The sequence below is a fragment of the Delphinapterus leucas genome, unplaced genomic scaffold, assembly GCF_059928025.1.
Source record: "Delphinapterus leucas isolate spDelLeu-1000000601 "Yukka" unplaced genomic scaffold, BTC_Dleu_Yukka2 spDelLeu_asBTCV2_sq25, whole genome shotgun sequence".
Classification (NCBI taxonomy): domain Eukaryota; kingdom Metazoa; phylum Chordata; class Mammalia; order Artiodactyla; family Monodontidae; genus Delphinapterus; species Delphinapterus leucas.
This window is the reverse complement of record NW_028322234.1, coordinates 14,196,920-14,223,642: the sequence shown is the minus strand read 5'-3', so window position 1 is coordinate 14,223,642 and position 26,723 is coordinate 14,196,920. Positions and strand designations below refer to the sequence as shown.

The 26,723-nt window shown below is 48.3% G+C and overlaps 1 protein-coding gene and 1 pseudogene across 1 annotated transcript in view; one reads left to right on the top strand and one right to left on the bottom strand.

The window, feature by feature from the left end:
- Positions 1–220: 220 nt before the first annotated feature.
- LOC111166125 (C-terminal-binding protein 2-like) lies at positions 221–2,218 on the top strand (annotated as a pseudogene).
- Positions 2,219–5,507: 3,289 nt separating this feature from the next.
- The window catches only part of C3 (complement C3), a 37,114-nt gene continuing 15,898 nt past the window's right edge, over positions 5,508–26,723 (bottom strand). The window contains exons 20-41 of the mRNA XM_022557245.3: positions 23,143–23,285; positions 22,838–23,050; positions 21,382–21,448; positions 21,199–21,285; positions 20,275–20,478; positions 19,699–19,774; positions 19,268–19,427; positions 18,161–18,259; positions 15,433–15,589; positions 13,801–13,964; positions 12,611–12,769; positions 12,403–12,462; positions 12,189–12,279; positions 12,016–12,067; positions 9,753–9,840; positions 9,548–9,634; positions 7,530–7,635; positions 7,004–7,093; positions 6,750–6,833; positions 6,250–6,333; positions 6,026–6,161; positions 5,508–5,943 (exon numbers count right to left, since the gene is read on the bottom strand). Coding sequence (XP_022412953.1) covers positions 5,802–5,943; positions 6,026–6,161; positions 6,250–6,333; positions 6,750–6,833; positions 7,004–7,093; positions 7,530–7,635; positions 9,548–9,634; positions 9,753–9,840; positions 12,016–12,067; positions 12,189–12,279; positions 12,403–12,462; positions 12,611–12,769; positions 13,801–13,964; positions 15,433–15,589; positions 18,161–18,259; positions 19,268–19,427; positions 19,699–19,774; positions 20,275–20,478; positions 21,199–21,285; positions 21,382–21,448; positions 22,838–23,050; positions 23,143–23,285 — 2,549 coding nt within the window. The 3' untranslated portion in view covers positions 5,508–5,801. The remainder of the gene's footprint in view (positions 5,944–6,025; positions 6,162–6,249; positions 6,334–6,749; positions 6,834–7,003; positions 7,094–7,529; positions 7,636–9,547; positions 9,635–9,752; positions 9,841–12,015; positions 12,068–12,188; positions 12,280–12,402; positions 12,463–12,610; positions 12,770–13,800; positions 13,965–15,432; positions 15,590–18,160; positions 18,260–19,267; positions 19,428–19,698; positions 19,775–20,274; positions 20,479–21,198; positions 21,286–21,381; positions 21,449–22,837; positions 23,051–23,142; positions 23,286–26,723) is intronic.

Here is a 26,723-nt window from a genome sequence, read left to right as displayed (position 1 = left end):
GCGTGCCTAGAGCCGGTGCTCCACAAGAGAAGCCACCGCAATGAGAAGCCCGCGCACCACAATGAAGAGTAGTCCCTGCTCGCTGCAGCTAGAGAAAGCCTGCGCGAAGCAACGGAGACCCAACGCAGCCAAAAATAAATAAATAAAATAAATTAATTTAAAAAAAAAAAAGAAAAGACGGACAGCCCATGACGTGAACTATAGAGTTTGTGGACAAATTTATATTGGGTGCTTAGTGGCATAATGCCCGCAGACTCCTGAGAGGGTCCCAAAGTTCTTAGAGCCCCACTTGGGCTTTTGAATGAGAGAGGTGCAAAGTTCGATAAATAATGGCCCTTGTACAGTCCAGTGGTTAGGACTCCACACTTCCACTGCAGGAGGCACAGGTTCGCTCCCTGGTCGGGAACTAAGATCCGGAACGGTGCGTGTCCCGCGACCAAAAAAAAAGAATGGCCGTTGTGGATAAGCACAAAGTCAAGCGACAGCGATTGGACAGAATCTGTGAAGGTATCCTCCCCTAGATCATGAATGGGCCCCTTGCACGCCCCCACGCCCCCGTGGTGCTGCTCCATGGCCGAGACTGCACAGTGGAGATGCCCATCCTGAAGGATCTGGCCACCGTGGCCTTCTGTGACCCACAGTCCCCTCAGGAGATCCACGGGAAGGTTTTAAACGAGGCTGTCTGTGCCACGATGTACCACATCATCACCCTCACCGGGGAGGACCTGAAGGAGTTCGAGGCCCCGAGGGTGATGGTGCGGATAGGCAGCAGCTTCGACCACGCGGACGGCAAGGCTGTGGGCGAGCTCGGGATCGCCTCGTGCTAACATCCCATGGCGGCCGTGGAAGAGACAGACGACTCCACCATCTGCCACATCCTCAATCTGTCCCGGGGGAACCCATGGCTGTACCAGGCACTGCGGAAAGCCCGTGGGTACAGAGCGTCGAGCTGATCCGGGAGGTTGCCTCAGGGGCAGCCTGCTTCCGTGGGGAGATGCTGGGCCTCATGTGCTCTGTCGCACGGGGCAGATGGTTTGGATTCAGCATCATATTTTATTTGTTTCCAGTTGTTCCAGCACTATTTATTGAAATGATATTCCTTTCCCCATTGAATAGCTCTAGTGTCTTTTTTTTTAAACATTTTTATTGGGGTATAATTGCTTTACAATTGTGTGTTAGTTTCTGTTTTATAACAAAGTGAATCAGTTATACATATACATATGTTCCCATATCTCTTCCCTCTTGCGTCTCCCTCTCTCCCTCAGCATCATATTTTATGACCCCTACTTGCAGGATGGGATCGAGCCGTCCCTGGGTGTGCAGAGGATCTACACCCTACAGGACTTACTGTATCAGAGAGACTGCATCTCCTTGCACTGTAGTCTCAACGGATATAACCGCCACCTCATCATTGATTTCACTATAAACCAGATGAGACAAGGGGCATTCCTAGTGAATGCCACCCGCGGAGGACTGGTGGACGAGAAAGTCTTAGCCTAAGTCCTCAAGGAAAGCAGGATACGCGGGGGTGGCCCTCCAGGTGCACCAATCGGAGCCTTTCGGCTTTGCTCAGGGTCCCTTGAAAGATGCACCACATCTCATTTGTACACCTCACACGGCCTGGTATAGTGAGCAGAGACCAGCTAGGCAATCACATGTGGCATGCCAGAAAGCTTAAGAAACTGTGTGAACTAGGAATTCTTGGTCATAACAGCACCCTGGTCCGTAATAGATGAGCGAGCAATTCATCCAGAGTTCGATGGTGCCACCTACAGACGCCCGCCAGGCATCATGGGCGTGGCTCCGGGAGGACTTCCTGCAGCCTTGGAAGGGATCACGCCCCGGGGCATCCTGGGGACCCACAACCTCCCCACGGTGGCACACCCTTCCCAAGCTCCCTCTCCCAACCAGCCCACGAAAACATGGGGACAGCCCAGAACACCCCCAACAAGCAATGGCAGAGAGTGACGGAAGGTAATCATTTGGATACAACTGGCACCGAGAGAAAAACAGATGAACCAAGAGAAAAGGAACTTGACGGTCTTTTAAACTGATTCTGGACATTTGCATCATGGATGGTGTTAAAACCACAAGAGAGCTAGCGACAGGGGCAAACTGAAGATGTCATCTGCTTACAGAAGCACGGAAAAAGACTGGACGTGATTTAGTAACGACCAACTTCTGTTATCGTGAGTTAAGTTTTTCATCTGTGCATCCAATCACAAAGAGTAAATAGATCTTGGGACTTCCCTGGTGGTCCAGTGTTTAAGATTCCACACTCCCAATGCAGGGGGCCCAGGTTCGATCCCTGGGCAGGGAACTCGATCCCACATGCCGAAACTGAGACCTGGCACAGCCAAATAAATTTTTAAAAAATACTTGAAAAAATGACATTGCCAATTTCTTTAAAAAAATAAAAAAGAATAAATAGATCTTTTTCCTTTATCCGTCTCTTGGGCACAGCAGGTCCTGAACCCCTTGCTCTAGAATGTTGCATCAAGAGTCCCAAACATCTTAACATTGTAAATCAACTATACTTCAATTGAAAACAAACAAAAAATTAAAAAAAAATTAAAAATCCAAAAACCGGGCTTCCATGGTGGCTCAGTGGTTAAGAATCTTGCTACCAATGCAGGGGACATGGGTTCCCCTGTCCCCCGCCCCCCCGCCCCCGGGAAGATCCCACATGCCGCGGAGCAACTAAGCCCGTGCGCCACTACTGAGCCTGCTCTCTAGAGCCCGCGAACCGCAACTACTGAGGTCCCTTCGCCTAGAGCCTGTGCTCCTCAACAAAGAGAAGCCGCCGCATTGAGCAGCCCACGCACCGCAACAAAGAGTAGCCCCCTCTCGCGGCAACTAGAGAAAGTCTACGCTCAGCAACAAAGACCCAACGTAGCCAAAAAAAAAAAAAAAAAAGTTTAAAAATAAAAACAAAACCAAAACCCAAAACCCAACAACAAAAAAGAGTTCCAAACATCAAAATAAAAAATAGTAAGAGGAAATCACCATCCTGACTCTAGTTCCTTCAGTCCACGGGGGCTGGCTACCTTTTTTGCTAATAGGAAGGTTAAATTACTACAAAATGGGGAGAAAACTGTTTGTGTTAGACAACCACGAGCATAGGATCAAAGGCAGTACAGGCTTCTGTACCGAGAAGCCTCACCCATCTGAACTGCATACAGAGCGGGCAAGTTGGTTGTGAGTTCAGTAATGCCTTCTGATGACGCAAAAAAAAAAAAAAAAGTATTAAGTTTCACAAGCTGTTTATAATCAAAAATATTTTCTCAGTTTCATATCCTCAGCTATTTTATTGAGTGGCAAGTCTTGAACTGAAAGTGTTCAAGAAGAAGAATGTTGCATTATGTCTCAGGAAACATTTTATGGTAACCTGTCAGATTGTCTATGAACAAACGCACTTTTTTAGACATTGATAAAGTCTTCTTTTCTTCATGAGATATTTTATATAAGAATACTTCAGGTGTGTTATTAGATGTGACTGATTTTAACAAATTCTATTAGATTTATATCATCTAGTTACATGTTGTATTCATAGCCTTTTGTGAATCATCGCCTTTTTGGTTAAAAGATGGCCTATTTTGAGCCTTTGGATAGGGACATTTCGGTTTTCCTTTTCAAGTTTTTTAAAAAATAAATTTATTTATTTAACTTATTTTTGTATGTGCTGGGTCTTTCTTGCTGCGCGCGGGCTTTCTCTAAGTTGCGGCAAGCGGGGTCTACTCTGTTGCAGTGCGCGGGCTTCTCATTGCGGTGGCTTCTCTTGTTGCGGAACACGGGCTCTAGGCGCGTGGGCTTCAGTAGTTGTGGCTTGCGGGCTCTAGAGCGCAGTCTCAGTAGTTGTGGCGCACGGGCTTAGTTGCTCCGCGCGGCATGTGGGATCTTCCTGGACTGGGGCTCGAAACCATGTCCCCTGCTGTGGCAGGTGGATTCTTAACCACTGCGCCACCAGGGAAGTCCTGACATTCCTGTTTTGTGACCAAAAAACCTTCAAAACTGTCCCAAACAGAAAAATAATGGCTATCAGAAATATGTTTTATTTTAGTGTGTTACCATTACTGTATTTGTTTATTGTAAAGGTGGACATTTAGTGTTCAGTGCAGTTTTCAATAAAAAGTAAATATATTTCAAAAAAAAAAAAAAAACCTTCTGAGAAACATTTAGCCTGGTATTTGACCAAACAACTGGTCACCATAGCCTAACAAAATTGACACATAAACTGAACCATCCTTCAATCTAAGTGACTTTGCTGGTTGGCCCCGTTGCAGGCAGGCTTCCCTGGTCACCCTGATCTCCTTCCCTTTTTGGATACCCTCACTGTCTGAAATCAACTCCATGCTGTCTTTAGAATGTAAGGTCCTGTCTGTGCTGTTCACAGCCCAGAAACATAGATGCTAAAAAAAAAGTAAAAAACAAAACAAAAACATCCCACACATTAAAGAAACAGAGCAAGAAACAAAAAATTGCACATAAAGGAGGGCAGGGGGGCCTGGCAGATGTCAGCTGTGACACCTAGTGAGTAATGAGGATCTCTGTGTCTCCCCTTGATGGGGGTGTCCGGCAACTGGAGGCTGGAGGGAGTGGGGGTAGGCTGTGAGTCAATTTCCCCAACATGCCTGAAGTTGGGAGGTGGGGTTTCCAGGACCCAGGGTCTTAGGGGAAGGGGGCTATGCAGGCGTGACTTCCAGGTTCAGGGGGGTTTTCCTGTGATGACCTTACCGAGTCGGAGCCTGGATTCCACCCTCAACGGTCCTCGAGGGACCACAGGTGGAGTTAGAAGAGGCACTTGGGGCCCCTTGGCAGCCAGTGGCCTCACTCAGCTGCGGCTGCTGCCCCACCATGTGTTTCTGGTGAGGCTGTGACCACAACAGCCTCTGCACTCCTTCTTCAACCGCTGAGATACGAGTCACATCTCTGGCTTGGTCCCTCAGGGCTCCAGCTGGAAACATCACCCTGCCTGACCTTTACCACTCCCTCCAGGCCCAGCCGCCTCACACAATCTTACCAGCCTGTTCGGGCCCACCTACAAAGTGTTGACCTGGAGGGTGGGGCGAGTCTAGACGGTGCAAGTGGGATGCGTGAGACGGGAAATGGAGTGAAAGTGAGCCGCGGATGAGAGCAAATGGGATGAAGATGAGGACAGGTGAGGATGGCAGGTAAGGACGCAGGTGAGCATGAAGGTGAGAAGGCAGAGGAGGACTGGAGAGTTCTGATGCTGGTGAACACATAGGTAAAGACGCAGGGGAAGGTGCAAGTGAGAAGGCAGTATAGGTAAGCATGTTTGTAAAGATACAGGTAAGTTTACAGGTAAAGATGGAGGTGGGGGAAGCAGGTGAAGACGCAGAAAATACAGGCAAGTGTGCAGGTTGAGCGTGCAGGTGAGAGAGCAGGTAAAGATTCAGATGAGATCCTGGTAAGAGTTCAGGCGAGAATGCAATAAAGAGGCAGGTAAGGAAGGTGCTGAGAACTCAGGTGAAGGGGCAGTGAGCTGCTGGTGAGGACGCAAATGAAAATTCAGGTACGGATGGAGCTGAGGTGCAGCTGAGATTCAGGGGAAGATGCAGGTGCACTTCCGGCTGGGTGCAGGTGAGGCAGGCACATGCGCCGTAGGTGAGGAAGCCTGCGAACTTGCAGGTGAACTACAGGAAGTTCCTGTAGGATGGAGCTGAGCTGCAAGTGAGGCAGCGGGGGATCACAGCTGCCTCTCCCCCTCTCAAAGAGCTCCAGACTTTGGGAGACTTGTGAAATAGAACTGGAGCTTTATTGGGTGGACAATCGTGGTGGGATCAGTTGGGGCAGCCAAAGACCACCATGTTTTCGGTGAAGTTGGCCAGGTCCTGGCACAGTTTCTGGTTCTCCTCGTCTTGGCATTCATCCGCTTCAGGCCACAGCTCCACCCAGGTGTCCTTCCCGATGATGTAGCTGATGCTGGGGGAAGAGAGACAGGTCAGGAGGGGGAGGGGAAGGGCGGGGGGAGGTGGGCACGCACAGGCGCAGGGCGGGCACTCACTTGGGTTTCTCTCCCCACAGGTCAGAGGAGACGCCCCACACGAGGTAGTGGGCCCCCTCCTTCAGTTTGAGGGCTTCTCTGCACTTGATGTGACTGATGAACCTACGCTCCTGTTGAACTTGCACCTCATCGGAGCCTGGAGGGGAGGGAGAGGGAAGCTGAGCTGGGGGGAGGGACGGACACGGGGGAGGGGGAGGCAGAAAGACAGCAGACGCAGGGCTAACCTGATTTGATGATCTGCTCGATGACCATGATGTAATCGTCAAAGTCATCCGACAGCTCCTTCCTGAGAAGTCTGGTCTTGTACACTGTGGGCGGGGGAAAGAAGACAGCGTGGGTCCTGGGCAGGGTTGTCTGTGGGGCGCCGTCACCCAGCTCCTCCCAATCCGATACGGGCAGGACCACAGCCAGGCAGGCTCAAGCCCCCTGCCCGCCCCCCACCGCAGTTAACATACCCAGCCACACTCACAGCCATGCACACAATCACAGCCGTCCACAACGACAGTCACAGGCACAACGACAGCTGCTCCTGTCCACGGACAAACACCTCTCTCACACACGCCCACATACCATCCCCCTCATGACCACGGTTCCCCGTGCAATCAGAGCCCCTCACAACACATCACACACACAACCACAGCCACACGTAGCAATGACCACACGCGCCGTCACACCTCCGCTCACACACAACCACGCATGCGCGCGCCGCCCCCGCCAGACTCACCATAGTCCACGCCCGGCTCGCAGGCCCTGTCCAGCCGGTCCTCCAGGGTGACCTCGTCCTCCGTGTGGTGCATGAAGCAGTTCTCTGTGGGGTGGGTGGATGGGTGGGTGGGCGGGGGACAAGGTCTAAGTCCCGCTTCTCGTTCAGGGCCTACCACCCACGAGTATGCCCAGCCCTCCTGGGTCACCGCCCCCACCCCGTGGAATCAGGGGTCCAGTGGGCGTGGCCACCCCTCCTGGCGCCTGCGCACCCACCCTCAGCACAGCGGCATGTATCTTTGTGGCAGAGTTTGTCCAGCATCCCGTCCTCCTTCTCCGGGTGGTAGAACCGGGTGCAAACTTCATCTGTGGGCAGACGAGATGGCGAGGGCTAGGGCCTCCACCCCAGAGACCACAGCTGGGGGGGCTCAGTTTCCCAACTCCAGTCCATCAGACCTGCTGAGGCCAGGTCCCCAACCCTGGGACCCTCAGACCCCTAACTCCCATATCCCCAGGACTACCAGACTCCTAGCTCCTGGATTCCCGGGACCCGCCAGACTCCTAGCTCCTAGATCCTTGGGACCCCCAGACTCCTAGCTCCTGGATTCCCAGGACCCTCCCAGACTCTTAACTCCTAGATCCCTGGGAACCGCAGACTCCTAACCCCTGGATTCCCGGGACCCCCAGACTCTTAACTCCTGCATCCCTGGGACCCCTAGACTCTTAACTCCTGCATTCCTGGGACCCCTAGACTCCTAATTCCCAGATCCCTGGGACCCCAGGCCCTAGGACAGCTGCTCACCCAGGTTGTAATAAGAGTACACCTTGACTGCCCCAGGCTGTATGAGCCCCATGTTAAAGTACTGGTGAACTTTGAAGGATAGACAGTCCTCCAGGCTGTGTGAGACCTGGAAAGAAGGAGGAGGTTGGTCAAGGGGGTGACATGGGAGGAAGTCCAGCATGGGGCCTGGAGGTTGGAGCAGTGGTGGAGAAACTGAGGGATCAAGGAAGGATATGGGTGGGCAAGATGGGGGGGGAGTAGGAATCTCTGCCAAAAAATTAATGAGCAGTTCATCAAATCCATTTTTTTTTCTCCACGGCTCATGGCTAGTTTACACTTCTCAGCATGTTTTCAGTTCCATGCGGCCATGTGATTGAGTTCTGGCCAAGGACTGCTATCTATATCCTTAAAAACATTCCATGGTTAACAAGACTGCAATAGACATTTGAAAGTTGCTAAAAGATTAGATCTTAAAAGTTCTTAACATACACACACACACACACACACACACACACTTTATAACTATGTGAGGGGATGGATGTAACTAACCTTATTGTGGTAATTATTTCCCAATATATACACATATCAAATCATTACACTGTACATCTTAAACCTACGCAATGTTATATGTCAATTAAATCTCAATAAAGTTGCAATAAATAAAGAGAAAGGAAGAAAGAAAAAAGAAAGGGAAGAAGGGAGAGATGAAGGAAGGAAACAGATATACATATATATGTACATATACATAGGCATCATGTATATTTGGAGGAAAATGCTAACAATTAGTGAATTTGGGTAAAGGTTATATGGAACTTCTTCACTGTGCTCTGAAATTTGTCTGTAAGGTTGAAATTATATAAAAAAATTTAAGATACAAAAATTAAAATACAAAAAAGAAAACCATTAAAAAACCCATCTCAAAAAAAAAAAAAGAAAAGAAAAAACCCATCTCATGCACAACCCCGTTTTCTTCTAGAAAGGATGGATCCAGCAGAGGAGTCCAGAATCCTAGGGATTACAGAACCGCAAGATGGAAGGTACGTGGATCCCTGCGTGACCACATGGAGCAGAAGCCCCCTTCCTTACCTCCTGTACCAGCTGGACTTTACACGAGTGGGACATACAAGTCTCTTGTGTTGAGACCCCCTTATTCTTAGGGGTTTTATTATAGTAGCTAGTGTTGCTTATGCTGACTAACATGGGGTGAGGGTACAGGGAGTTAGCAGGGAAGATATGCGGATACGAGAAGGGGAAGAAATAAGCAGGAAAGAGAAGGAATTATGTTCAAGATAAAGACAGCAAGAGAAGGCTAGATGGAGAGAAAATAAGAGAAGAGAGAAATGCTAGGGGGTGGGAGCAAGGGAAGTCCTTTTTCTCCACCGAGCACTTTTTTTTTTAAACCAAGGTGGTTTTTTTCAATGGTTGTTCAAGACTCTGATGAGAAGAGGCTGGAGGGAGCAAGTGAAAAATGAGGTCGGAACATGAGTGGTCAGAAGGTGAGTTGCAGGCTTCCCTAGTGGCGCAGTGGTTAGGAATCCGCCTGCCAATGCAGAGGACACAGGTTTGATCCCTGGTCTGGGAAGATCTCACATGCCGCCGAGCAACTAAGCCCGTGTGCCACAACTGCTGAGCCTGCGCTCTAGAGCCCACGAGCCACAACTACTGAGCCCGTGCACCACAACCACTGAAGCCCGTGCGCCTAGAGCCCGTGCTCCGCAACGAGAGAAGCCACCACCATGAGAAGCCTGCGCACCAAAACGAAGAGTAGCCCCTGCTCACCGCAACTAGAGAAAGCCCGCATGCAGCAATGAAGACCCAACGCAGTCAAAAATAAATAAATAAGATAAATAAATTAAAAAAAAAAAAAAGCTGAGATGCTTCTAGAAGGTGGGTTGACCTTGTTTTACATGCCCTTTCCTCCCACACCAGCATCCCAGACCCTGTCTCCCCTAGGCTGGGGCTGGCCTGACCTGGAGACAAGGCCAATGGAGAAGCAAAGGCCAGCCAGGTAGGGGTCAAGATCCCAATGGAAGCCTTACCTTGTCCAGGTAGATGATGAGGGTGTTCTTTGTGGAGTCTTTGTTCAGCTCATACTTAGAGATGTATCTGTCGACACCAGTGCTCAGCTGGGGAAGGGTGAGGCTTGTGAAAATCCCTCCTGCATCCCCTTCCCTCCCTCCAGCTCCTTCCAGACCCTGGGCTCCTTCCCATGGATCCCAGCCCCCGAGCCCAAGACCTTCATACCAGTTTGAGGTCATCAATATCAGGAGAGAAGCCCGTCATCATGGATACATCCAGGATTGACATAGTGGCATCCTGGTCTCCCAGGTACCTGGATGGGGCAGGGGGAGAGGGGTTGGGCCCTAAGGTGGGGGTCACTGCCTGAACAGGGGGGTCATATCAGGGACTGAGGCCTCTAGTTCCCACAGAACAGCACAGAGTGAGGCTCGATTTTAGGAAACATTTCCCCCAAGGGGAATACAGGAAATGGAGCGTAATGATCAAGGTGATTAATTGCTCAGGTTCTGAAGCCCAACTGCCTGGGTACAAATCCCAGCTCTTTGTAACATTTGATGAGTTACTTAACCTCTCCCTGCCTTAGTTCTAGAGAATGAAGATATAAGAATATGGGCATGTCTCACTTTGCATGATCCCGTTACCATGGTCTAGTTCAATGGCACCAGTCCCTCAGCACCATGGTTCGGATTTCAGTACCACGGTATATTCATCGTGAGTAATGACATAAAGTACAAATCTTGTTGCTAGCTCTTCACTCCACCAATCACTTCATAAATAACAGATGCACCTCACAACTAGTGACCAATCACATCCCTTCTTTCAGAGTCTGTTGGGTCACTGAGCATCCATTATTCAGTTCACACACAGACAGCAAGGAGTGAGTCGTGTCACTCCTTTCTCTCACAGTGGAAAAAACCTGTGTGACATTTTACAAAAATGGATCATTGAAAGAGGGAATTGGCCAACAAAGATGAAAGCACATCCATGAAATGAAGAGTGATAACACTGGAAGTAAACTTTGAGTAAAACATAAATGGAATTAGAGAAAAAATAGCAGACCACGGGGAGGTTGACTCTGCTGCCGTTTGCAAGACTAGCTACGTGGCCAGAGGAACTTAGTGAGGCAAACTGATCAACATAAATGAGGAAAGTGGTTGTGACAAAAAGGATGTGGAGGTCCCAGAGGAAGGGACGCCAGCAAAAACCATCACATTAAAGGGTCTCTTGGATATCTGATGACATTGAAAGCTCAAAGAATGAAATATTGGAAGTTGACCCAAACTTAGAAGAGAACGTGACAATTCACTATGGCACGAAAAGATGCTTGCTTTATCTCATAAGTTAGACAAAGAGAAAAAAGGAGACACTGTCCCAACCACAGTGCTTTGGATAAGTGTTTTACAAGGGGGGGAAAAAGGAACCCAACCAATTGTTGTCTCAGTGTTCTAATGTTTTAAATTACAGCGTACTCAACAAATACTCATCTTACTATACTTTCGTTTCTCCAGACCTTTAAAACTGGCAGTGTGAGAGTTTTTGATGTTGTGACTAAAATTTTTAAAGGTCATGGGAAACCATAATTCAAAAAGAGTCATGTACCAAAATGTTCATTGCAGCTCTATTTACAATAGCCAGGACATGGAAGCAACCTAAGTGTCCATCAACAGATGAATGGATAAAGAAGATGTGGCACATATATATAATGGAATGTTACTCAGCCATAAAAAGAAATGAAATTGAGTTATTTGTAGTGAGGTGGATGGACCTAGAGTCTGTCATACAGAGTGAAGTAAGTCAGAAAGAGAAAGACAAATACCGTATGCTAACACATATATATGGAATCTAAGAAAAAAAAAAGGTCATGAAGAACCTAGGGGCAAGACGGGAATAAAGACACAGACCTACTAGAGAATGGACTTGAGGATATGGGGAGGGGGAAGGGTAAGCTGGGACAAAGTGAGAGAGTGGAATGGACATATATACGCTACCAAACGTAAAATAGATAGCTAGTGGGAAGCAGCCGCATAGCACAGGGAGATCAGCTCGGTGCTTTGTGACCGCCTGGAGGGGTGGGATAGGGAGGGCGGGAGGGAGGGAGACGCAAGAGGGAAGAGATATGGGGACATATGTTTACGTATAACTGATTCACTTTGTTATAAAGCAGAAAGTACAGAAACTAACACACCACTGTAAAGCAATTATACTCCAATAAAGATGTTTAAAAAGAAATAAAATAAAGGTCATGGAACAGTTGTAATTTCATGGATGATTAAGATGACTTTGTACAGACTCAGCTTACATTGTCATTGCTAGTCTCACACTGTCATGCAAAGTGAGGACTGCTTGCTGTCTCCTTGTGGGTATTTAGCACAGGACTAGATGCACGATACACTCTCAGAAAGCATTAAGCATCACAGTTATTATTTGTAAGAAGTCTTGCTAGAGACAGAGGGATGGCCAAGATGAACCCCAGTGACCCATCTCTTACCTTGTACAGATGTCAAGGATCATGGAGGCTTTGGCGTCCTGAGGCTTCTTGACTAGAAACACAGAAGACAGAAGGATGGGGTAGGGGGTTTCCTGGGTTCTGATCCAAGAGGGAGGGAGACATTAGCATGGGGGTGGTGGAAGGGTGACAGATAGGGTCTGGACTCCTTTTACCTGGTTGGGGGGCTGGACGTATGGAAACCCGGAGGTCAAACTTTTTGCAGGTGACTTTGCCTTTGAGTTTGGCGTGGTACACGGTCACCACCTGGCGAGATGAGAGGGGAGACAAGGTGTCAGCCCACTTGACTTGGGAAGGGGAGGGTGCCTCTGGGGCAGAGGAACCTAGAGAAAGTGGTGGGCCAAGAAGGTGTGGGTTCCCGTTCCTTACCGACAAGGTACCCTGTCCTTTCCCTTGAGCTGTTAATGTGAAATCCTCATTTTCCTTGGTCTGTGGGGAGTGGGGAGAGAGAAGAGACAGCATTGGGAACCAAGCCTTCCCCTGGCTGTGATGGGCATCTGCCCTCCCTCCCGCCTCCTAGCAAACTCTGACTGGCATGGAGGATGAAAGTGATGAGGGTTTCGCCAGGTGGCTATACCTCTTCTGAGCGCAGGAGGCTAGCAGATTCCCAGATGATACGATGCCTGATCAGAGAGCTGCGGCTGGGTAGTTGGATGGACACATCCAGGTTCAGCTCCTTGTGATCAGGGACATCCTTCTGGTACTGGGCCAAGGCTTGGAACACCATGAAAGTGGCCTGTTGCCCATGACAGAGAAAGAGGGTGAATCTGGGCGACTGAGAAAGTGGTTAGAATCTACTGAAGGATGAAGAGACTCAGATCAGACTTGGGGCCCTGAGGCTGTGACCTAGAACCCACCAGAGAGGGTGAGAATACGACTGGGGGTTGCTGGATACCGAGGACATGTCCTAGAACTCTCTGAGTGAGAGAGGTTCAGACCAGAACTTGGAGACACTGGGAACATGTCTAGAACCCACCAGAAAGTATAAACATAAGACTGAAAGTCTAGCCACACTGAGAAGGTGGTCTAGACCCATCCAGAGGAGAGAGTCTGAGACAAGAGTTTAGAGGCACTGAGAATGTGTCTAGAACCCACTCATGAAAAAAAGGATAAAATTGGAATCTGGGAACACTAAGCCTCTGATCTAGAACCCAAAATTGACACCGAGAATGTGATTGAGAGCCCACCAGAAAGAAAAAGGGTTAAACTGGAATCTGAGGTTGCTGGAGTTTGAGGTTACTGAACCCGTGGTCTAGAACTCATTAGGGACTAGAATAACTGAGAACCTGGTCTAAAACTCACAGTAAGATGTGGTAACACTGAGAGCTTGATGGAACTGAGAACATGGCCTAGAGCCCACCAGTGGGAGAGAAAGGCTTGGATAATGGCCTAGAATCATTAAGAACCTGGTCTAGAACCCACCAGTGAGACAGGATAAGAAGGGAACGTGGTAGAAATGGGAACATGGTCTAGAACCGACAGGGGGAGAGAGAGGCTCACACCTGAACCTGGGCCCTGAGGACATGATCTAGACACCAGGATGGAAAAGAAGGCTCAGAACACAGCTTGGGGCATCCAGAATGTAGTCTAGAATCCATAGATGGGTTTGCAATTAAAAAAAAAAAAAGGTTTCTCAACTTCATTCCAATCATCCTGGCTCATGGGACAGAAGCACTGCCTCTCTTGGTCTCAGTGTCTTCTCCAGAAAGCTAATGGGAGGCCATAGGAGGTTGGGATGCAGGTGCCTGGGGGTGTGGGGCTACTTGCCTGCGTGGAGCCGTAACCACCTCCGTAGTATCTCTGCTCATTGAGCCAGCGCACAACAGGAGGCACAGAGTCAAAGTCTTTGAGCACCAGCAGAGCCAAGAGGGCGTAGGATGTGGCTTCCACGTTGTAGAGCTTCTGGCCATGCTCCTCCCAGCGGTTCCTTTCTGCAGGGAGAACCCCCACCCCATAATGCTCACTGCTCTGTCCAGCCTGTAAATAGCTCAGAGAAAGCTCAGAAAAAAGACTCATACTAGACCTCTTGGTGTTCAGGTGTCCTGGCCCACATTCAAGGTCCTCAATCTGCTGGCTCCTGCCTCATTCTCTTCCCTCATTAACCTTCACTTCTCCATTTGAATTCTGAACTGCAGCCCCACTGCAGGAGATTCCCTAAACTTGCCATGCTCATTCTTACCTCTGAGCCTTTGCATATTCTGTTCCCTTGACTTGGAGCACCTTTTCTCCATCTACTCCTGGTTAGTTCTTACCCACCCTATACAATTCAGCTTCAATGGCACCCCAAGATTGGGTGAGGCCCTTCTTCCTGCTGTCTCTCAAAGTATCCTGTGCTTCTCCCGTCCCAGCACTATGATGCTCTACAGTAATCTATTAACTCATTTCTTTCTTCAACTGGAGTGTGAGGCCATAATGGCAGGAGCTGTGCTGTATTCACTGTGGTGTCCCAAGTGCCTAAGAAAGTAACAATGGCAGAGACTGTCACTAAGAACAATACCCTCCTCTTCCTGGGTACACAGTTGGACTACATCTCCCAGATGCCTTTGCAGGTAGGTATGGCCACATGACTGAGCTCTGGCCAATGGAATGTGCACGGCAATGATGGGGACCCTTCCATGTCTGGTCCACCTCCATTGCACAGTCTTCCTACTTCCCCTTCAGCTTGGATGGGATGTGTTCTGAGGCCCCAGAGTGGCAGAGCCTGGAAAAGATAGAGGCCTGGATCCCTGCATCACTGTATGGAGGAGAGCTGTTCACCAACAACAAACTTTTGTTGTGTTAAGCCACTTTAGTATATGTTACATTATGTTACTTGAGATACCTTATCATCAGTGAGTGCAAACATGATACAGTGTCATCACTGTGCTGAATTCCCTATGGCATTATCTTATCGGATCTTAATTACCCTTGAGATAATGATATTATTAACAATATTAAAGGCAATGATGCTATCAGTGATAGAGCTCTTACAGTATGCTAGACCCTTTTCTACTTGCATTATTCATTTAATCTTTACAACCACCCTATGACATAGGTATCATTGTAAGATGAGGAAACTAAGGTCCAGAGAGGCTAAGCAAGGTCAGACAGTGAGAAAGTGGCAGAGTGGGATTTCAATCTATATCTGTCTGATGTCAGAGCCCATGTTCTTAATGACACCTCACTGCCGTGTCATAGCAAGTGCTCAACACACAACATTCAACATTGTTGAATGAATTGTGCAATGAACCTTCTTGTGTGGCTTACATTGAGGACTTTTCACACCATAGAGTCATCCATCCCAGCTCAGCTTGGAGCTGTCCATCCCAGTGCAGCTTAAAGCCATGCATCCCAGCTCGAGAGGGCCACCCTCACACCCCAGCCATGCATCCCTCTTTACCCCTCCAGGCTGCCCCTCACCTGTGGCTGTGTTCAGAAATTTGTTGACGAGGTCATCATCCAGCTTGCCCAACAGAGCCAGGGCGTAGCCAGCAATGGCCACAGTATATGGCCTTTGCAACTCTATGTAGTGGTCTTCAAGGAAGTCTCCTGCCTTAGTGATGCTGCGCCCCAGGCTCTGTGAGAAAGAGGATTGGGTACTCTGGTCAGGTGGGCGTTGCTGCCACAGAGAACTGGTAAGGATCACATAAGCATCACTTCTTGGGCACCAGGTGGTTTCTGTCCTTGGGACCTATCTGCCTTGCATCTGTCTATTTTCGAGGGTTTCCCAATGTGAGCTGCTTTGTCGCTGAGTACCTACTCTGTGCTGGGGTGGGGGGGGCGGGGGAGTCTATATACCCTGTGTTGTGCTAGTAAATGTTTAAACAACATTGTTAACAACCAGCTCTCCAGTGGAGGCACGGGATTGGAGGGGTGGGGTGGGTGGAGGGGTTGCTAGTTTATAGATTGCCAATTACTGTGGTGTAAAAACTTCCACGATGGTCAATTTCAAGCTACTAATGTGATGTCCCTGAACATGCAGTGGGGAAGAGATGCCCCCAAAAGGCACTCGTGAGCTAGTATGAGGCAGATTCAGCACACCAAGGGAACACCTCTTATCCAATCATTATCATCATCACAGCTAGCTCTTACTATGTCCCAGTCATATATCCGCTCGTTTAATCTCATAAAATCCTATGAGACAGGTATTATTTTCATCATTATCCTGCTGTGCAGATAAAAATACTGTGACCCAGAAAGATGGGGATTGGGGGAAGACATGATTTGAAGTGTTTGCTGATTTCCATGGTGTCAATACTATCATGGCTGATTTCAACCTAGCAATGTGGCATCACTGAATGTAGATTTGGGAAAAGATGGGCAGTAACACAACATCATATAATATTTCCACCATACAGATACAATAGACAAAAGTAACCTCAAGAGAATATGATAAAAGGTAGCAAAATATTTAGGAAGTGATACATTTTAAGTGTTTATTACCTGTGTTTTTAGTGTTTAATGTTTGCAGTTTAACTGTAAGTTTATATAATTTAATTTTTAACAATGATTGTCTTTAACAACCAGCTTGCAAAGTCCTGGAAATTTAACAACTGGCTTCCACAAGCTGGGCAGCATCCTGTTGATTTAAACGCCAGCAGTCTGGTTCCACAGCCTATGCCATACTTCATGCTGTGTTGTAGAAGAAACAATCCTTTTGCCTGCCCAGCTATCCCTCCTACATCTGTCCTTGACTGTTGTAAGAATACCTCCTCCCTTTCATTCACATGGCCACAGTGGAAGCAGCCATATTTGCCCACTAAGACCTACTTCCTGGCCTCAGCTGATTGGTCCAGGGGTGAATCCCTGACCCAAGCTGAGCCAATCAGAATCCTTCACTGGGAATCTGAGCTCTAGCCTTGGTCTGACTATTTCGCCAAGGAAGACAGCCATGTTCTGCCAGTCAGGCTGGATGGCAGGGAAAAGTTGAATTATTGGGCAAGAAGGGAATGAAAGACATGTGAGAACATGAAGAACAAAGCATCCTGGCAGAGTCCCTGAGGCTATTTTCATTTTTTTTTTTTTTTGACTTCGCAGGCATGTGGGATCTTAGTTCCCCAACCAGGGATCGGACCTTAACCACTGGACTACCAAGGAAGTCCCTACTTTCATCTTTGAATTCGATAAATTCTTAGATCCCTAAAATAAAATTCCCATCTATTTTTGTACAATCTAGGTCACATGTGTGACATCTAGGACAACTCAGAGAGTCCTTAAAAAAAGCAAAGATTATTACACCCATTTTACAGATGCACACACTGAGGCCCAGCAAGGGGAAGTGCCTGAGAGTCAGGATTTGAGGTCAGTTCTGTCTGACCCCACAGTTCTAGTGCTCTTTTCTGCTATAATTTCTCTCAAATCCTCAAGGTTGGAACCAGGAAGGCCTGGGTCCCTCTTGGGCATAAAAGGTAACAGCCCCCTCCCCTCCACCTCTTTTCTGGGGTTCTGAGGAGGGAGAAGCAGCTGGCTGAAGGGGAGGTCCTGAGGTTCCCCACTAGGGCAACTAAAATTCAAACAACCCACTCTCAAAACCCCAGGGCAAAGCAGATTGAGTGATTACAGATTCTCAGGAGCCTTTCTAAGCTTCTCTGCTTCAGAACCAAAACTAGAGGAAAAGGGGATAGCAATGAGCCAACATTTTTAATGCTTTTCCTTTTGGGGTCATGGACCCCTTTAAAAATCTCCTGAAAGATCCCTCAGACTAAGGTAATAATCTTGAGGATTCCGCCCCCACTCCCCTTTTAGCTCTGTGTCCTGAGTTTTCTTTAGGGAAGCAGCAAGGATACAGATGTAGGAGTGTTGTGGAAAGCAAGCTGAAGGGGCTTTTGTTGCAATTGGCTACAACTCTCTGACGATGGTAAAGCAGGCAGAAAGGACCCGATCTTTGATTTCTCTGTGCCTCAGTTTTCTCTTCCGTAAACTGGGGATAATAAGAGTAGCCTACCTCTTGGGCTGTTACAAGGATTACAGGACTTAAACTTGTCACACTCTTAGATGAGTTATCTTAGTTAGATACTCTTATGGCTGCTGTGGTGGTTGTTACCGCACTGGGAGGACTGGAAATGGCCCGAAAGCAACACCTCACCTTCCCAGGTGGATGTGTCCTGCGTGGGGGAGAGGAAGAAGGGAGAGAGCGGGGGACACTTACGTTGACCTGTCCCTCGCAAATGTCTTTAGCCTCCTGCAGCGCGATGAGAACAAACGCCGTGAGGGACACGTCTTTCTCCTCGGGATTCTTGAAGCCACCCTAGAGGAGAAGCAGGAAACAAGGATAGGGTCACCAGTGTGTTCCCACACGCCAACCAACCCCCCTGTAGGATCAGCCGGTCAAGGCAGCGCTGGGTCTCTTCCCAGTTTCTCCCCAGGAGGGTCAAGCTCTTTGGTATTCATTCATTCATTCTGCAAATGTTGCTGATGGTGTGGTTGAGATGTTGGATGAAAACCAGGCTACGGCCCCAGCCCTCATGCAACTCCCCATCTGGTAGGGGAGACAGATAGGAACCAACCAGCTCATCAACAAATATATAATTACAAACTGATGAGTGCTGCACAGGAGAAGTGGATGTGGCATTGAGAAAGGACAGTGGGAGTGTGACTCAGTCACGGAAAATCGTCCCTGAGGGATGATAGCTGGAACCACAATCTGAACAGTGAGTAGGAGTAAACTCTCAAAGAGGGCAGGTGTTAGCATGCCAGGCAGCAGGAACAGCATGTGCAAAGGCCCTGTGTCTGTATAGAGCAAGGCTCCCAGCAGTACAGGTGGAGTGTGGAAAGAAGGAGGTAAGGCTATGAGGCTGGAAGCCTGAAAGGTCAGGCTAAGGCATCAATTCTCCAACTTAAGCACACCTGGTGGGGGTGGGGGGGGGAGGGTGTTAAAACTTAGATTCCTAGGCGTTGCCCCTAAATTTTCTGGTTCAGTGCCTCTGGAGTCCAGCCTGAGAATTTCTGACATTTTGCATTTCTAACAAGTTTGCAGATACTACTGATGCTGCTGGCCTGGGGAGCACACTTTTAGGACCACAGCTCTGAGTTCTGTGTTTAAGAGCAATGGGGAGCCGGGGGAATTTCGTTTTGCACCAGATCCTGCAGGTCTCTGGTTTTTGCAAGGGAGGAATGACGCTTTCAGTTCCCTCATTTCCCTATTCCCACACACAGTGAATTGGGCAGTGGGTGGATGACGGAATCTTCCTCCCGTCCATCCTGTGATGCTCAGGTGCCCTCCTCTCCCAGCCTGCTCCGAATCTCTGCCTCTTACAATCATTTCTTGGTGTATCACGGGCCCATCCTCCTGGAAGACTCCATCAGGCTTCTGCTTCTCTAGGATCAGCCATTTGACGGCCCCACAGAGGACCTGGGAGTCGATGGCGATGAGGTTGGAGGCCAGTGCGAAGACCTTGACCACGAAGGCTGTCAGCCTGGTGGGTGGGTACAGAGCATGAGCCAATTGTCTCTGGGATCCGGAGACTGGCATCCCAGACAACCAATGAGCAGAGAGAGGCAGGGCCTAGCCTGGTTGGCCCAGGTTCCCTTCCCAAATCTCAGGGCCCAGCGTTGCCTGCAGGTTACACAGCGGGCTGGTACCTTGACTCTGGGTGGCGACCCGCCTAGACCACCCCAGGCCGGGATCCAGGCCCTGCTCAGGGAGGTGCAAGGCTGAGGATGGGCCAGCTGATCATGGAGACTCACCAGGTGCTGGGTGGCCGGCTCAGGAAGGCGGCGTAAGCCGAGTTGGGTTGTCTGTAGGCCAGCTGCTGGGTGTACCCTGCAGGGAGGAGAGAAGTGTCACTAGAGGCTGAGTGGAGGGGGTGGCTGGGGTGGGTAGGCCAGGTAGGGGAGGGGCTTAGAAAGAGGATAAAGATTCTGTGAGGGGCGGGACAGGGGTCCAGAGAGGAAAGGTGGGGCTCTGGGCAGGGGGCGGGCGTATAGGAGGGAGGGGAGCTTAAAGCGGAGAGGGACTCAGAGAGGGTGGGAGGATCAGAGAGAAGAAGGGGAAGGAGTTCTCGGAGGAGAGGGGATTCAGAGAGAGGAGGGTTCTCAGGGGCAAGAGGGCCTCAGCGGGGGAGGGAGCTCAGAGAGGGGCTCAGAGAGGGGTGAGGGAGTGCTCTCAGAGGAGGGGCGGGGCCTCGAGATGGGCGGGGTCTCAGGAGTGGAGGGGGCGCAGAGGGGCAGGGTCCAGGGGTGGAGGGGTTTCATAGGAGCGGGTCTCAGAGAGGTGGCGTCTCAGGGGCGGAGGGGGCTCAGAGGGGCGGGTGGGGCGCGCACCCCTCTTGATGAGCTCCAAGGACTCCTGCCGCTTCTCCAGGCCGAACTTCTCCCACTGTTCTGTGTTGTCCAGGTAGTGCACCGCGATGACCGTGGGCGTCATGCTGATCATGTTCTGCTCCCCACAGCCCGAGGGGGTTTGGATGAGGTGCTTCAGCCGCTCCCCGTTGATGGCGTCCTCTGTCAACTGGGCCACTGGGGTCCCTGCAGCCGGGCGTGAGGATGGCACTCAAGTCTGGGGCTGCCCCCAGCATTTCCAGGCTCTGACCAGCCAGGGCCCAAGGGGTCAGGGACAGCTGGGAGCATGTCAATGATGGAAGTGATGCACGGCTGAGTGGCTAGAGGGGGCTCTGCATTTGTGGGCAGTGGGAGTGGGCTTCTGCTTCACAGGGGAACTCCGGTCCCTGGGTCCTCTGGTTACACCAGTGGTAAAATAATTCCAGGAACAACAACCATGAATACTTTTATCATGCTTAATGCTATTTGCTAGGCTCTGTTCTAACACCATACAGTATCTCATTTAATCCTCCCAACAACCCTTAGATGTCGATACTATTATTCGCCCCATCACAGATGAGGAAACCAAGGGTCTCCTCCCAAAACCTTACAGCTCTCAAGTTGCAAGGTGCCTTTCCAGCTCCGTCTTGCCCCTTCTTGCCCCAGTTCTCCATCCGAGGCAATGAAATCCAGAATTTCTTCTCTTGAACTCTACTGCTTCTTTATCAGCAAAAGCTATTTGCTGAACTAAGTACTGCCTGGAGCCTTCTATAAAGCAGATTAAGGAGGGGTTCTAGCTGAAGAGGAGGCGGGAAACACAGTGGTTAAATACTCCTGGGATTAGATGGAACTGGGCTCCCTGCTTAGGAGTCATGGCCCCCCAACACCATTCTGGGTCCCCTGGGGTTGGGGCCAAGGGCATCTCACCTTGCAGGAGGATCTTGGTCTCTGACTCCGTGTCTGGGACTTGGTCACTGAGATCGGCAGCTTTGATTTCCTCTCGCTGCACTCCCTCTGCCGGGTGAATGGGAGACACAGATGGCACCAGCCCCCTCCCACCCCACCCTGCATCACCACCCAGGCCTCACCCCCTCTGCCTCGCTGACTCACTTTGTCCCAGATGTTCTGGATCCAGTGTGCGGACAGCCACAGTTTTGTTGACTCTCATTCCTTCTGGCTGGACAGGGTTAGGGGTAGGGGGAGTCGTGTGAATAAAAGGGCAGACAGACAGACAGTCAGCAGGGCACTGTTCTTGGGATTACTGTAGCATAAGGCATTATGGCCTCCACCTGACCTTAGCTGTATGGCTGGAAGTCAGTTACTTAACCTGTCTGTGCCTCAGCTTCCTTCCTTATAAGGAGGTAATATAAACATCTACCTCGGGCTTCCCTGGTGGCGCAGTGGTTGAGAGTCCGCCTGCCAATGCAGGGGACACGGGTTCGTGACCCGGTCCAGGAAGATCCCACATGCCGCGGAGCGGCTGGGCCCGTGAGCCATGGCCGCTGAGCCTGCACGTCCGGAGCCTGTGCTCCGCAAGGGGAGCGGCCACAACAGTGAGAGGCCCGCGTACCACAAAAAACAAAAACAAAAACATCTACCTCATACCCACTGTTGTGCAAATTAACAATAAAATTATAAATTAATAAAGAAATAACAAGACCTTTAGAAATCTTCCTATGTGCCTAGAAGATTGCTTTCCTGGGGTTAATTCATGTAATCTTCACAACAACCCACTGGAGTGGGTACTGCTATTATCAATGCCATTTTAAAGATGGGGGAACTGGGATACAGACAGGTGAAGTAACTTGCCCAAGGTCACACAGTGAGCAGAACAGAATTTGGGCTTGAACCTGGTAGTCTGCTCCAGAGTCTGTTTCTAAACCAAATGCCTCTCAATGGGCTAAATAAAATAAAAATCTAAAAATAAAACAAATAATATAAAAGTAAAACAAAAATTTTAAATAAATAAATAAGAATAAAGAAAATGAAAAAATAAATGAAAGAATGTACATAAGTACTAACACAGTGGCTGACACATAAGTGCTCAATTAAAATAGGGGCTATCTTAATTAGAATCAAAGGCCCAATGTGAGCTGTCATGTGTCTACAGATAAACATTTTTATTTTATTTATTTATTTATTTATTTGGCTGCACCGTGCGGCTTACGAGATCTTAGTTCCCTAACCAGGGATCGAACCCGGGGCCACAGCAGTGAAAGCGCTGAGTCCCAATCACTGGACTGCCAGGGAATTCCCACCAAGATTTTTAAAGTCAAAAGAAAACTCCTATGCTGAAAGGTGTTACAAAATGTCATATTTGATATTAAAATATATTTTAATGAAAAAAATATTATTTATCTTTGTTTGAGCTTTTGGGTGCACCCTAAAATTGTGTGCCCAAGGAGAATACCTCACTTGCCTCACCCTAATCCCGGCCCTGCTTCCAAACCTCCAGGACTCCTGAATTTCCTAAGGTTGGCCTGGGTCTCTAACCTGGGTTGACAGCACAGGGAGAACAGGAGCCTTTCCTGAAGGACGAGCGGCAGCAGGTACCCCAAGGACTCACCACGACCTTCAGGGTCTTCTTGACACCATCACTGATGAAGCGGTTGTAGACAGCAGCCTTGACCTCCACCTCATGGAGGCCGACCTTCAGGGGCACAATGACATAAGGCACGGGCACCGAGGACTTGGGTGGGATGATTACAGTCTGCTGGTGGCGCTTCTTGGCAGTTGCCAGGCTACAGAAGGCTGAATTGTAGAGCAATTCCACCCTCACCTGCCGGGGAGAGAGAGTATCAAGTCAGGGGAATGTACCACAGACCCTCTTCTCCAAGCCCCCATCATGCTTCCATTGCACCAGGAGCCCACCTTGAGCTCCTCCGCCTCCCGGTAGTTGTAGAGGACAGCTCGGATCTCCACCTGCTCATTGCGCACAACAGAGTAGGGTAGACGCAGGTCAATGAAGAAATCCTGCATCACCGTGACCTCATAGGGGTCAGCCACACAGATCCCTGCCCGGGTGGAAACAGAACACGAAGTGTCAGGGGTGGGGCAGGGAGTGGGCAAGGTGGACTGGATCCAAGTTCAGGTCCAAGTTCTTGCCCCTACCAATGTCTCAGTGCTTACCTCTGACCACTGGAGCTGTCCCAAGGTCAGCCTGTCTTTGCAGAAGCCCATAGACGAACCATCATTAACGGCGATAACTTACAGATGGTGGTGGTGGCTGGGAGTTGCCATGATTTAATGGTTCCCATTTCCTCTGTGATTTTACTCATAGATAGATGTGTAGGAGGGAAGAAGGCAAGCATAAATGAAGGGTCTATATGTATGATCTCCAAAATGGTAGCCCCAAGTGGTCACTGGGCACTTGAAATGTGGCTAGCTCGATTGAGAGTGAGAACTGGATTCCTACTTTTATTTCCTTTTAATTAACTTAGATTTAAACTTAAAAAAACCAATGCTCATTGTGAATGTAATAAAAACCACTGAATTGTACACTTTCAAATGGTGACTTTCATGTTATGTCAATTACATCTCAATTTTAAAAAGGATGCTTGATTCAGTGATTGGAAAACTTTTAAAGGTTTTAGTTTAAGTATGTTTAGAACAACTTGGATAGGCCAATCTACCTTTTCAACTGTAAATTTTATGGATCCCAAAATACAGATCAGAGTATTTTCAATGAAAAGCTAACATCCTAATTTAGATGCACTGTCAGTATAAAATACATGGCAGATTTCAAAGGCTTAGTACAAACAAAAATAAAATACATGGGGCTTCCCTGGTGGCACAGTGGTTGAGAGTCCGCCTGCCGATGCAGGGGACACGGGTTCGTGCCCTGGTCCGGGAAGATCCCACATGCCGCGGACCGGCTGGGCCCGTGAGCCATGGCCGCTGAGCCTGAGCGTCCAGAGCCTGTGCTCCGCAGCAGGAGAGGCCACAACGGTGAGAGGCCCACGTACCACAAAAAAAAACAAAAAAAAAAAAAACAAACTTGATTAATAAATTTGAGATATTAATCGGTTATTCTTAAATATTAATAGATTTGCTATTGTAACATGATTACTGTGGTAGTGGTTTTGCAAATTTTTACAAAATGTTGAAATAATAATATTTTGGATATATTTGGATTAAATAAAGTGTATTATTAAAATTGATTTAATCTACTCCTTTTTTGTGGGGCTACCAGAAAATTTTAAATGACATACGCAGCTTGCTTTATATTTCTAATGGACAGTGCTGATCTACATTGTAAAAATTAATGAAAGGACACCTCAACTAAAATTGGAGAAGGGAAGGCCTGAAGAGGGAGTTCTGATGCCCTACCACTGACTTCAGTTATCCCAAACAGGAAGATGTTATCCCAAACAGGAAGATGTCAACAGATCCCAACAGGAAGAAGCTTCAATTACAGACCCCAACTGGAAGAGATGTTTGCACTCCCAAACAGAAAGTGCAATTAACTTAACTACAGCAGGAGGAAGGAAGATTTTCTTCCCGCCCAGCAACAAGCCCAGCCAATGAAAACACTGCAGCTCAGCCAATGAGAAACTGTCTTACCTGAACTGTTACTTTCCTCCAATGAGGACATTTTTCTCTTGCTGATGACTTGTTTGCCCTACCCTTCATTCTATAAAAACCTTTCATTTTGTACAATTCCTCTGAGTATCTCTCTCCTCGCCAGATAAGATGCTGCCCAGCTCATGAATTGTTTAACAAACCTAATTAGATCTTCAAATTTACTCAGTTGAATTTTGTTAACAACATTGAGCAAAACGATGCTTAAAAACAGTGGTTACTTGTGATACAACAGTTACCAGATTAAATGTAAGCAAAGTGTTGATGCAAGTGAAATTTGTGAAAAATTATCACATTAATAATAATGTTACACCAAGAAATCTATTAAGATTGGAGGGAATTCCCTGGCGGTCCAGTGGTTAGGACTCCCTGCTCTCACTGCTGAGGGCCAATCCCTGACTGGACCAGGGTTCAATCCCTGGCTGGGGAACTAAGATTCCATAAGCCACGCACCACCGCCAAAAAAGAAAAAAAAAAAAGATCTGATAATTTTCCGTATTCTTCAATGGCAGAAAAAATAATAATCAGAGGCTTGAACAAAATCCTTATTTCCCAATCTACAGTCATTTACTCATCACCCTCGGGGGGTCTGCTATAGTCACTGGTTTAATTTACCATTTCTTACCTACTATTTACATTTTTAAACTCAAATTTAATTTACTACGGTGCATGAGAACCCAGGTTCTTGTGCTATACACAGGTTACCTCAAGGAAAACAAAATGATTTTGTTAAATACTAGTTAGCTTGTGTTGCCTGCAGAAAGCTAGACCACTCTCTCTTCGTTTAAAAAAGGAGTTAAACAAGAAGTAGAGACAAGGTAAAGACATCCTTGCACTAGACTTAGCTTTTCTCCTTGAATGAGATGGAAGGAAGAATGGAAAGAGAACCAAAAAAGGAATGACTTCTGATACACAATTCCTGTCACTTCAAGGCAGTGAAACAATTATTCTGTGTGATACTGTGACAGTGGCTACAAGTCAAGTCCAAACCCATAGAATGTACAACACCAAGAGTGAATCCTAATGTCAACTATGGACTTCAGTTCGTAATAATGTATCAGTATTGGCCCATCCACTATAACAAACGTACCACACTAATGCAAGATGTTAACAATAGGGGAATCTGGGGGAGAGAGGGGTACATGGCACCTCTCTACATATTTTGCTCAATTGTTTCTGAAAACCTAATACATTTTTTAAAAATCTCTTCCTTAAAAAGAAATGAGGGACTTCGCTGGTGGTCCAGTGGTTAAGAATCCGCCTTCCAATGCAGGGGACGTGAGTTCAATCCCTGGTCTGGGAACTAAGATCCTCCATGCCACAGGGCAACTAAGCCCGTGACCCACAACTACTGAGCATGCAAGCCACAACTAGAGAGCCCACGTGCTCTGGAGCCAGTACACCACAACTAGAGAGAAGCCCTCATGCCAAAACGAAGAGCCCGCGCTGCAACTAAGACCCCACGCAGCCAAAAAGTAAATAAATAAATAAATATATATATATATATTTTTTTTTTTTTTGCAGTACGCGGGCCTCTCACTGTTGTGGCCTCTCCCTTTGCGGAGCACAGGCTCCGGACGCCCAGGCTCAGTGGCCATGGCCCACAGGCCCAGCCGCTCTGCGGCATGTGGGATCCTCCCAGACTGGGGCACGAACCCGTGTCCCCTGCATCGGCAGGCGGACTCCCAACCACTGTGCCACCAGGGAAGCCCTAAATAAATATTTTTTAAAAAAAGACATGACTACGCCAGAAACTAACACAACACTGTAAATCAACTATACTTCAGTTAAAAAAAAAAAAGAAAGAAAGAAATGACTTCTGATGCCTGCTTTGTGTCATTTAAGGGAGCGTCTATGCATCTCCGAAAGGA